This window comes from Malus sylvestris, chromosome 11 (assembly GCF_916048215.2).
Source record: "Malus sylvestris chromosome 11, drMalSylv7.2, whole genome shotgun sequence".
NCBI classification, from domain to species: domain Eukaryota; kingdom Viridiplantae; phylum Streptophyta; class Magnoliopsida; order Rosales; family Rosaceae; genus Malus; species Malus sylvestris.
In genome coordinates this window covers 2,491,143-2,504,172 of record NC_062270.1, presented here as the reverse complement: position 1 = coordinate 2,504,172, position 13,030 = coordinate 2,491,143, and the positions used below count along the sequence as shown (strand labels likewise).

At 36.0% G+C, this 13,030-nt stretch overlaps 1 protein-coding gene across 1 annotated transcript; it reads left to right on the top strand.

The window, feature by feature from the left end:
* Positions 1–5,637: 5,637 nt before the first annotated feature.
* On the top strand, positions 5,638–11,108 carry LOC126588490 (uncharacterized). The gene is made up of 8 exons (XM_050253582.1): positions 5,638–5,775; positions 6,424–7,429; positions 7,675–7,864; positions 8,344–8,447; positions 8,546–8,648; positions 8,743–9,050; positions 9,439–9,744; positions 10,267–11,108. Exons 2-8 carry the CDS (start codon positions 6,503–6,505, stop codon positions 10,666–10,668), a joined length of 2,340 nt encoding a protein of 779 aa, XP_050109539.1. The 5' UTR covers positions 5,638–5,775; positions 6,424–6,502; the 3' UTR covers positions 10,669–11,108.
* Positions 11,109–13,030: the final 1,922 nt, after the last annotated feature.

Sequence of the window (13,030 nt, the reverse complement as noted above, 5' to 3'; positions counted from 1 at the left end):
GTACATTGTTCAGTGTACTATACATTATCTCATTTTATGAACATTTAACAAACCATAAACTCTACTTAAATAAATAAACGCCATAATAATAGAGAATAATTCATTTATATCGTGAGACTTATATGAATTTTTATAACGTATTATCTTATAAATTTAGTAAATTATTAATTTAGCACGTTATTTTCAAGTCAAAACCGACCAAAAGCATCACTTAATTGAGGTTATTAATTTATTGTATTTGGCCTACAACATGCATGCGTTCTCCTCCCATCCTTGTGTGATTAAGCGAGCACAATACTATACTGATAAAAGAGGTCGAGTTGTACATTTAGATGTTAAATGAATTTTCGGAAGTGAAGATTAAAAACTTGATTAAAAAGAGCTTTTATATTCTCTTACAATACTGCTAAACCAATCATAACCAACTCTAACAAACGTCCAATCAACCACTCGTGTTTGCTCACTCCTACACATTGTTATTAAGTTTGAAGTACAGATACAATAATATATGGAGTCTCTCAATTTATATGATACGTGAATTAACATTTTACGCTTGATTATATATAAACAAAAAAAATTTAAAATTTTACGCTTGATTATATATAAAAAATCACTTTGTACTTGATAAAAGAGTGTATAATGTGAGTTTTTAAGGTTAAAAAAGGAAAAGAAGAACATAAAGGAGGAAAAAAGGAATAATATAATTGACATCAATTATCCGTGTATTATACGGTAGAATATAAGCACACCACTATCCTAAAAACCGGCTTAGAAGGCTGTCTAGGCACTAAGCAAAGGCCAGGGGCCCCGATTAGGGCCTAGGGGTTTACAAAATCGGTGAAGCCTCTAGGCGGTCCTATGCAATTCAAAGTTTTTATGTAAGATTTTTGAAGATAATTTCTTGTAAAATAACTCTGAACTTTCGTTCTTGTAAGTAACTTTGAATACATACAATTTGCAGCCATTTATTTATATGTTTTTCTTATATTATAATAAATTTAATTAAAATTAAAAAACTCACCTAGGCCTCCAAGCACTAAGCTCTTGTCAGTCGTCCGTTTAGCGTCCAACGCTTTTTAAAACCTTGGAAGCACACACATGTATAGTACGTAGGGTAAAGGAAGATCACATCAAAGAGCAAAATATATAACTAGATATAGAAAAACAAACCCACAGTAGTAGGGCAATTACAAAAATGGAAAATCCATAGCAAAGACGACAATAGAATCAATATATATATACAATGTCAGTACTTGTTTGACAGTACGTAGCATCTGGTGCTCAACCTAAACAAGAAATGCTGGAATCGGATGCCAATTAACATGCAATACACACGAACATATTATTCTATTTGTCGGTTAATTTATTAGGGCTACCGGCTACGTGTTGAATAACTATTGTTGTTTCTTTTTCTTGTGACTGGAGAGCTAGACTTTAAGGCCCACAAACACTGAATTTGAGTGACGGAAAACCAAATGCAATCTTTGTCTTCTACCTCTGGGCTCTAGGGTTAATTGCCTCTTCTGCGTTTTTATTAGGAATGGTCCTTGCACTAGAAAACAACCTGGTTTTCCGACTATGCATGAATCGGGCAACGGCGAGGCTTTTAGGTCTAGCCCTAGCTACGCTACCATACAATGTCTAATTTCTGCAAAGAAGAATAAAAAATTAAATGTAATATTAATTCCAAAATTTGGATCGAATGTGAAGGTAAAAGATATTAGATAAGCATGTAATATTAGGAGATTAGATTGCCATGTCAGCATTGCTACATATGCAGTGGCGTATGGGTTAAGCTAGAGGTTTTCAATTCACTTGTATAAATAGCATTTCCCTCCTTTTCTAGTAAGTAAGTCGGTATTGTAATAATTGTTTCTAGAGAGAGAAATACAATTGAGAATAGTTTTCTTCTTCCTTAAGCTTTTCTACTTCCTTTACATCTGCAATTCTTGAGTTCATCCATGGATGTTAAGATGGTATCCTGAGATTCTTACAAGGGACACTCAAGTGTGGATTGACTTTGACTGTAGCTTCTCATTAATTATCTCTCGCTGCCTATAGTGACTCTGACTGGGCAGCAGATTTGAATACTAGAAGATCCATCGCTGGCTATGTTGTGTATTTGGGGGATAGTCCTATCTCTTGGCAATCTAAAAAGCAAGCATCAGTGTCCAGGAGCTCTACTGAGGCTGAACATAGAGCTTTGGCACATACAACTGCGGATATAGCATGGATTCGGCAGATACTCAAAGATCTTTATGAGTTCTTGTCTACACCTCCAATCATATAATGTGATAATTAATCTGTGATTGCCTTAAGTCTAAGTCTGGTTCAACATTCTCATATTAAGCATTTGGAAACGGATGTTCACTTTATTCGAGAATGAGTGCAGAAGGGTGATTTGGTTGTGCAGTATATCCCAACTCAAGATCAAGTGGCTGATGTTCTTACCACAGGACTTCATGGTCCTGATTTTCTTAAACACTGTTTCAATCTTAGGCTTGGTTACCCTAGTTAAGATTGAGGGAGGTATTAGATAAGCATGTAATATTAGCATATTAGATTGCCATGTCAGCATTGCCACATGTGCATTGGCGTATGGGTTAAGCTATAGGTTTTCAATTCACTTGTATAAAAAACATTTCCCTCCTTTTCTCTATTATTGTACGTGATAACTGTTTCTAGATAGAGAAATACAATTGAGAATAGTTTTCTTATTCCTTAAGCTTTTTTGTTTCCTTTACATCTGCAATTCTTGAGTTCATCCATGGATGTTAAGAAAAGAGTCCTACATCAATGAAAGAAGAAACCTTGCAAGAGCTTATAAGAGGTTGGACTACTCCATATATTACCAATTGGTTTTATGGTGGAATCCCAACTTTTTTCATGGTATCAGAGCAGTTAAGTTGGGCCACGTGTGAAGCTCAATGGCCAAACCTGCTCCAAGTCACCAAATTTGTGTTGCCCACGTGTTTAGCTTGAAATTTCACCACACATGAGGAGTTGTGTGAGGATATGAAGGTAAAAGAGTTCCACATAAATGAAATGAGAAACCTTGCAAGGCTTTATAAAGGTTGGGCTACTCCTCATATTGTTGGTTTTACAATGAAATGTCAATTTTCTTCAGATGCTAAGTACCCCAGTTTTAGAATTTTGCCATTTGAGATTAATAGAATAGAAAAGCTTCACAAACACTGAAAGGCCATGGCGACTGAAAGTAAATTATGTGACATTGGGTTCATTAATTTGCTAGCTTCCTCTAATTAAAATTGTTTTACGATAATTTTAACTAAGTTGTGAAGATGTGAGCTAAATATTGCGATTTAGGGAAATGATTGTTTAATCTTGTTTGTAGTTTTCTCTTGATTTATTCAATCCGATGATTTAAGTCAATTGACTAGAAGAATACTACTTCTGCTTAATTAATATTTTCCCTTGTCATCGATCTCAAGCAAATTATGCACAAACAAATTAGCTAGCAAGCCTTTACACAATTGATTTGTTCTTTCTTTCATTTTCTCCTTTAATTTTTGTACCATGGCTAGGCATGGGAAACCTATCTCTGCAATCATGCCATGCGTTTTATTTTTTGACGTTGAACATATGGAATCTTTATACACCGATAAATCGAATTGAACCATATTTTGTATAAGTTGTTTAAGGGGGGCAAACCTCATACTCAAGTTAAGGAAGCTTTATAGCTTTTAGACTAAACATAGTCAAAGAAAAGCTTTTAGAATTTGACGATGATCACCAATAATTCCAATATATATCTATATCTTCTTCCATCTCATCCAATAATGTGGTATACATGTTTAGTGTACCACAATGCACCATGATGGTTTTGAGTAGGAGAAAAATTAGGTTTCCTTTCCGACGGTATAGAACAACTCTTTTTAATGCATGGTCGGTTTCATAGGTTGAATATCTATTGTTTAGGGTTACGAGAGGTCTTCCACTTAATTAAGTTGAATACACTTTCAAACCCTTTATGGGCTATCTTTTCAACTTAGCAAAAGCAGACAGGACCCACTCTATATAGTGTATATTTTCTCTACATTACTATCAGCGATAAGAACGGGCAATTATGTGATGTTACTATTCCACTTTAGTGGTAACACGTGAATTTGTTAATATATCATAAAAGTTAAAAATATTAACTTTATTGTCTATTCTTATTAAAACATATGATATGATACACCACGTTGTGTTGATACCTATAAAAATTTATTTGTAGGCTTTTCATTCAAGAAGAGAAAAGTAAAAATGTTCGTAGTAAATCAACTTTCCCCATATATATCTCACTTTACATTCTTTACACTTGTCCTAATTAGCCTTTTTTTTTCCTAAAAGCAAAATTTTCGTAGGCAAGCCTCTACTTATAGTTACAGTCCTCAAACAAAATGTTTACAATAAAGTCTGGTGGTTCTTCAAACCACAAGCAAGGGCTACTGAAAAAAGAAAAGAAAAAAAGATTGAACTGGGCAAGGAGGTGGGCAACTTCATTAGCTTGGCATCTAATATGGGTGAATAGAACTCCAATGATCCCCGAAGAAAGAGCTTTTGAGTCCTCCATAAAATGTCCAACAAGAAGCAAATCAATGGAAGAAGATCTTAACGCTTGGGTGATCTGGAGCAAATCTCTCTCGACAATAACTTTCTCAAAACCTTAGAGTGAAATAATTATGTGAAATATTGGGTCTCCTTTTACATATAACTTGAAAACAATTCCAATCAAGAACGGGGAGGCAGAAAAACAAAGTAACTTAGACTTCTTTAGCATATAAGTCCAAAGAAACAGGAATATTGATTTGAGGAGGATGTGCAAGTGCAATCCAGCTCACAACTTGTTAGAATATTTCACGATTTAATTACTTTAAAATGCATGTCAACAAATTTATTCTCTAGTTCCAAAAATATCTCTGAGATTATTTAGGAACTTGAAAGTACTAGCACTAGCTGGTTTCTTGTAGGAAATATGGATCGATTGCATAGAATGGTCACGTATGAACTTCAAAATCAACAAGGGCTTTATTTAAGGTAGGAAGTTTGTCCCAAAGAAAATCACATAGGACAATTTCGAGGTAGAAAAAGAGCACCACACATGACACAAACTAAAAACCAAAGAACGATGATGCTTTTTCATAAGCATTGTACAACTCTACTTACTACCAGCAACATCCTCCTAGAGTCGAGATCTTCTCCGAATCTCTGTGTTTAGAGTCCAAGGACTGGGAATCCAGACCGTTGAAGAGAGAGAAAAAGAGATCTGGACCCTTGGTTTATGTAAAGTGAATCAAGAGAATGAGCTAATGAGGATCACATAATTTAAAATAAGTGGTCAAGATGTCCAGATCTGTCAGCATCGAACATAGAGGTCCAGATCCTCCTACCCGAAGATAAACAAAGTTAGAAATGAAAAAAAATTGAATTAAATATATTTTCTGTTTTCCTTTTCCCAACACTTCCAAGGAAGGAAAAAGTTTATTTCATTCCCAATGAACTCATTTACTCAAACCAAAGTTGGGCCTAAACTATCAACAACTATTGGGTTTTGTCAAAAATTAAAAAAAAACAACCATTGGGCTTTACACTTGTTTTTGGGCTTTTTCCCTCCTCCTTTTCTGATAAACATTAAATAAAAAAATAAAAACCCCCAAGCTTTTGGTTACCGAAGCAAAAAAAATCAAAACCTACTCGCGGCTTCTTCCTCCCGATTTCGGAGCTTCTCTCTCTTCCACTCTCTCTCCTCCATTGAAGCACCTCCTTGCCCAGGTATCCTTATCTTCTCTCCGTAATTATTTATTTATTTAATTATTTGAAAGTTTGAGCTTCTGTGTAAAATTCTTGAGCTTTCGATTTCCTGCAGTTTTCAGTTTTGTACGATTTTAGGGTTTTTGGATAATTTCGTGATTTAGCGATTTAGGGTTTAGTTGTTCTGTAAAAGGCGTTAAATACACACACACACATATATATATATATATATAATATATATATATATATATATATATATATATATATATATATAATATATATAAAGTTATGGAATTTATTTCCTATTGTTCTCGAAAGCTCAGAATTCAATTTGCAGCTTGAATCCTTTAACTCTGTATACTGTTTTCTGATCTCGTAAATGGAAAAGTGAAAGAGTGGTTATTTTTCAATCTCGCTGGAACCTAGATTCGTCTTAGGGAAATTGAAACACCCGAAATTGCGAATATGTGATTACGGAACATCATAATTAAGTAAATCAAGCATACAACATATGGTAATTCTGCTCATTGTGGATGGTTATATATGTGTCTGTCCTCTCTAGTATCATAGTCGAGAAAGTTTTCGTGAATTATATGCATTATACTTGTGTTGGATCATTCAGCACCACTATAGGCGCAAACACTAATGGTGTGGTGTCATTTATGGCAGGGATTTGAGTAACGGGTGTTGGAAATTGGTGAGCTGTTGGTTTTTCAGTCTCTTGTGAAGTTTTCATCTGTATAAGATAATGGCTAGAAGATATAGTAGCGATTCAAGTGATGATGATGTGAGAGGTGAATATCGTCATCGTAGAAGTAGAACTAAGCGACATGATGAGCGTCATAGAGATGTGGACAGGGAGAAGTCCACTGAGAGGGATCCTAGAGGTAGAGAAAGTTCTGATGAAGAAGGGGAGTTGATAGAGAGAGACAGGGGCAGCCAGAGGAATGAAAGAAAGCCTGAGAATGGGCGTAGAGAACGAGAAAAAGGTAATTACCGGGATGAAAGGGATAAACCACATAGGCGTGAGAATGAACGTAGAGGGGTAGATACTGATGGCGCTCATAGAAGTAGGGGTCGTGATTCACGTCACTATTCAGAGCACAAGGATGAAAGGGAAGAGCACAGAACATTAGAATGGAAAAATGATAAAAGAGATGATGATCAGAGAAGGGGGCATAAAAACCAGGAAGATGAAAGACGAGAAGGAGAAGACAGTAGAACTTTGAGGGAAAAGAATGCAAATTCAATACCTCAAGGACGGTCGCAAGAAGGGAACATGAATGCTGATGTGGCAAAATCAGGAAAGAGTGGTGGAGTTTACATTCCCCCGTTTAAGTTGGCCCGTATGATGAAAGAGGTTGAAGATAAAAGCAGTGTTCAGTATCAGCGACTGACATGGGATGCCCTTCGAAAGAGCATCAATGGTCTTGTGAACAAGGTCAATGCTGCAAACATAAAAAATATAATTCCTGAAATTTTTGCTGAGAATCTGATTCGTGGAAGGGGCCTTTTCTGCCGATCCTGCATGAAATCACAGATGGCATCTCCAGGTTTCACTGATGTGTTTGCAGCCTTGGTTGCTGTTGTCAACACAAAGTTTCCCGAGGTTGGTGAACTTTTGTTGAGAAGAATTGTCTTACAGCTTAAAAGAGCATTCAAGCGGAATGACAAGGTGCGTTTTTTCCCATGCTTTATTATTGTACTTCCACTATTTTATGTTTATTCTCAGAAATTTTACGCACTCTCATGCTAAGTATTGAGCCTTCGACTCAGCCTCCACTCTCGTTTTTGAAAGGAGGAGTTCTCACTACGCCCAAGGGTTGTTGGCTTATTTAATAATGTGTTGGAAGACTGAATATATCTTTTACATATATTGATTCTAATCCTCTTCTTTAACTGGCTCTACTCTGTGATCAGCCGCAACTACTAGCTGCCGTTAAATTTATAGCGCATCTGGTCAACCAGCAAGTAGCTCATGAGATTATTGCCTTGGAATTACTCACTGTTCTGCTGGAGAACCCTACGGATGACAGTGTTGAAGTTGCTGTTGGCTTTGTCACTGAATGTGGATCATTACTGCAGGACCTTTCGCCTAAAGGGTTGCACGGTGGGTATGCTGTTTGATTGGTAGCATTTATGTGCTTTCTTGGTTTTATTCATTAATGTGATCCATGTTTTATATGAACAATATATTTCTATATGCTTATCATGCATTGCATCTTACTAATAATTGGGAGCAGCCTCTCCATAAATGGGGGTAAGGCTAGCCGACATTCACCTCTCCCAGACCCTGCGTAAAGCGGGAGCCTTGTGCACTGGGTACGACCTTTTATCAACTCATCAGTAGACAAATTAAATTGATCTGTATGGGATACTATAAGACCAGTTAAAGTTAGTACAATTATTTTATAAAATTGATTGTATTGGATGCTATAGTAAGTGAATTTTCACTCTGGTCACCTGGGTTCTGCTCTTGGTTATTCCACTGTCTCAATTATTTTGAACTTTATCTTGTATGGGGTTTGTAGTTCTTTTTATTTTTCAGGGAGTTGTTTGACATTGCTCTTAACATTGGAACTTTTGCAGGCATCTTTGAACGCTTTCGTGGAATTCTTCATGAGGGAGAAATAGACAAGAGAGTTCAATATCTGATTGAAAACTTATTTGCAATACGGAAAGCGAAGTTTCAGGTGTTGTGGCTTGATTCTATTTGTTTTTATAATGGTAAACTATATAGCAACGAAGAATACTGAGAGCTTACAATTTATTGTTTCATATCCATATGCAGGGGCACCCAGCTGTTCGTCCAGAACTGGACCTTGTAGAGCAGGAAGACCAGTTGACACATGAAATTTCTCTTGAAGAGGAAATAGATTCAGAAGTTACCCTTGGTATGTCTTATGGTGGTAATTTATTCATAGCTTTTTGACTTGCCTAGGGTTATATTCGTTGTAGATGTTAACATTTTGTTTTGTCTTCATTTAGATCTTTTCAAGGCCGATCCTAATTTCCTTGAGAATGAGAAGCGCTATGAAGAACTGAAGAAAGCTATACTTGGTGAGGATTCTGAAGATGAAGAAGGTTCTGATGCAGCTTCAGATGGTGAAGATGACGATGATGACGATGATGAGGAATCTGAGGAAGAGGATGAGGAGCAGATGCAGATAAGAGATGAGACAGAGACAAATCTTGTGAATCTTAGAAGAACTATCTATCTTACAATCATGTCCAGTGTAGATTTTGAGGAGGCAGGTCATAAGCTCCTGAAGATTAAACTTGAGCCTGGTCAAGAGGTGAGTGATACAAGTCATGCATGATGTAGCTATCTTATTTCACATGATAACTTGGCAACTAGAGGTGTCTTTGTGCCATACTTTGAATGAACTAAAATATTAGTATCAGTGTAAAACTGCTTTGTGCTAGGCCAATCTGTTAACCACAATCTTGTGATGTGAATTTAAATTATCATTATATGAATTTATAGAATCGGAATAAAATTGTAAGTATATGAATCATGCTTTAGACCCAAGAGTAGCAATTTAACAACAAAGCTTTTGAAATTCTGTGAGTACATAGTGTTTATCTTGATTGACTTTCAATTTAGTTCAAGAATGATAATCTGTTTTATTTGACCTTGATTTCTCATAAAAAGTAATAACGTCTTGATTTGACCTTTTACAGATGGAACTGTGTGTCATGCTTTTGGAATGTTGCAGTCAAGAAAGAACCTACCTCCGATATTATGGTCTTTTGGGCCAAAGGTTCTGCATGATCAACAAAGTCCACCAGGAAAATTTTGAGAAATGCTTTGTGCAACAGTATTCCATGATCCACCGGCTTGAAACAAATAAGCTACGGAATGTTGCAAAGTTTTTCGCCCATTTACTCGGCACAGACGCCCTTCCTTGGCATGTGTTGGCCTATATACGATTGACTGAAGAGGATACTACTTCTTCTTCTCGTATTTTTATCAAGATCCTTTTCCAGGTAACAAAAGAGAAATGTTATATTTCTACATTTCTGTTTGGTTTTCTGAAGCCTATTGCTTGTTACAATGTTGACAATTATTAGTTTACTTCTACCTCTGAAATAATTATTTTATTTCCAAATCATTTTAACTGACTGGCAATGATAAGTCTGATTGAGAAAAAGAAGGCGAAAAGATCATGAGATAAAAATGCATAATGTGGCTTAGTTAATAATAGGTTTGAATCACATATATATCTGATAGGTTGAGGTTTGCCAACAATCATTAGTGACCTCTGCCTCTGAATAAATCCTTGTCCATGTAAACGTTGTTTTGAATACCATGAGGTGAGACTTAGGCCCATGTTTGTGTTTATTTTCTGAAACTTAATGTTTGAAATATCATTACCTACAAATTGACGCCTGTTTCTGTGGTAATTTCTTAAGTTGTGATGTATTTAACCTGTCTGAAGATTATTTCTTAGAGAATGTTGGCTTGCATATTGTATACAGTTATGATTTTCTATTGTTTCTGGTGTGCAGGAATTGTCGGAGCATCTTGGTATCCGTTTGCTAAATGAGCGGCTCACAGATCCTGCAATGCAGGAGTCTTATGATTCTATCTTCCCAAAGGATAATCCCAAGAACACCCGCTTTGCCATTAATTTTTTCACATCCATTGGGCTTGGTGGCATCACCGAGAACCTGCGCGAGTACTTGAAGCATATGCCACGACTCATTATGGAACAACAAAAACAAGTGTCTGACTCAGAATCAGATGAAGAAGAATCTGGGAGCTCTGGTTCATCAGATTCAGGATCTAGTTCTGAGTCTGAATCAGAATCATCAAGCTCTTCTGAAAGTGATAGGGACAAAAGACGCAAGAAGCGTAGGAGTGAAAGCAAGAGGGACGAAAGACATGAGAAGCGCAGGAGGAGAGATTAAAGTTCTGTTACCGCCTCGGAATTACATATCACGTTTTGGATTTTGATGTTAAGAATCTGAAATTTTTTCACTTCCGCTTCTAGTTGTAAGGGTATATTGTTTTCAACTGATTCTGGTCTGCTATCAGCCCCCTTCAAAACTCTGCTTGTCAAGCTCTATCTCCAGATCGTCTGCAGGATATTCGGTTTGTTCCTCCCTCTGCTCCTCGAGTTCCGGATGTACTCCCACCAAGGAAGAGGTTCTCCTGAGTTGAAAATTTCCTCGTACCGGTTGGTGGAATGTTAATACAGATGGTTGCAGGAATGCTGTGTGGATCATGTAACTAGCTTCAAATTTCACTTGCACTTTGCTAGTTCTAATTTCTACAGCCTTTTAGTTGTTGTACTAGTTTTCCAGTTTTGACATTGTATGAGAAATGAAACTTGGAGTCTTTCACAGAATCTCTCTCTCTCTCTCTCTCTCTCTCTCTCTCTCTCTCTCTCTCTCTCTCTGTGCGCGATTTTTATTGCACTTGGTGATTTGCTACGCACTTATAATAAGTGGGGTGCCTTATTAATCCGAGGGCTTACAACATGCTTAATTTGACCTCACACGCTAAATGGTACCAAATGACGGTGGACAAACTAGACACCTTGTCATTAGGCTGAATAATCATTTTAATGTCCTGCTTGGTTTGTATTAACTTTATTGTTTTTGATGTAGTTGAAACTTTAACTTGTAATGTTCTGCTTGGTTTGTATCAACTTTATCGTTTTTGATGTAGTTGAAACTTTAACTTTTATCTAAGTCACTTGATTTTGATGGAATTACAACCCTTGCACTCTTCCTAGAAAGTAGCGTCTAAGCATCAATGCAATAGTCTGATGTAGAATAGTTAACGAATCAGATCATGTCGCAACTCCGTAGGTGTAAACCGGCAAAAAAACATATTGGGTTTTCTTAAGTTACCCCGATGGTCGATTGAAGCCTATAATACGCTGTTTCAAGTAGAACAATGAGAGAAACAAATTACGCTATTTGTTCATGATTTGAAGGCATTTTTTTTTCGTTTTAATGTCATTTACTATGTCATACCTGCGATTTAATATAAATTTACAAGTACTTTTGTAATCTTTTGCTTTACTTATTTTTCAAGCTAGAGTTATTTTGAACAAACGGGATAGCAATAATGTAGTTCAAATTCATTTTTGACGAGAATCGAACCTAAGACATTTTAATTACAAATGAAGAGGAATATCACTAGACTGTAATACTAAGTGGCATAAACTAGAGTTATTTAAGCTGGAGAGTTTTCCATCCCTATTATTTCTAGGGTTTACCGATGATTTCCTCCCATCTTGTAGCTTTCGCCACGTCATAATCTCTTTCATAATTTTAAGCCATGAATCATTTTCTAATACTTGCTCCTATGTTGTCATTGTTGCCATCCTCATTCAAGTACGAGAGATTTTTCAATATGCTAATAATACGATCTGATACACAAAGTATCATAATACAAGTGGTTGAATACTTGAAACAAAATTCATAACTACTTGTATTATGATACTTGATATACCTAACCGTGTTTCTGGCATATTAAAAAAGTTCTCCAACTGCACAATGACTAATTTTGTAGGTCCACGAATGAATTTTATTGAACTTCCTAATTGTTTGTTCTTCATTTTGTCTTAGAAAAGTAGAGATTTTTGCTCACACCCTTATCTTTCCCTCTGAGTAATGAATGATCCCAACCTCCACATGGAGTCAGAAAATGCAAATTAGTTTGTTTGAAAGCAACATAAACCAACCACTTCTGAACTTTCAGGATCCTCAACAGCCTTGCAAGCAATGCTAAGTACAAACGACAGCAACAATACATCTCTCTCTCTCTCTCTCTCTATATATATATATATATATATATAGGTTACAACTATTTGGATAAGAATGTGCAAGGAATTTGTTGCTCAAGTAATTAAGAACGTTAATTTATTTCCGTACCTGATGTCCTATGTTTATCTTTCTTCTTGCAATATCGCATTTGGAGAGAAATAAAATAAGATGGATACATCTATACATATATAAATGTATAACTTTGTATTGAACTCATTATAAATATATATTATTCTTAACATCTATATAAGTCAAACTTAAGAACTTATTTATCCAAATGAAAACAAATACTACTAGATAGAGTCGATCTAACTCTTTTTAGGGGGCAGATCGATTATTTTGCAACTTGTTAGCAGATAAGAAAAAAAATCAAAAGACAACGAAGTTGGTACTGCATGCTGCATATATGTCCCACCACAACAACATGTAGCAGAGCCAAAAAAAGAAAAAAAAAGAAAGTGCATGACTTTGAGCTCACCTCACTGTGATTTTA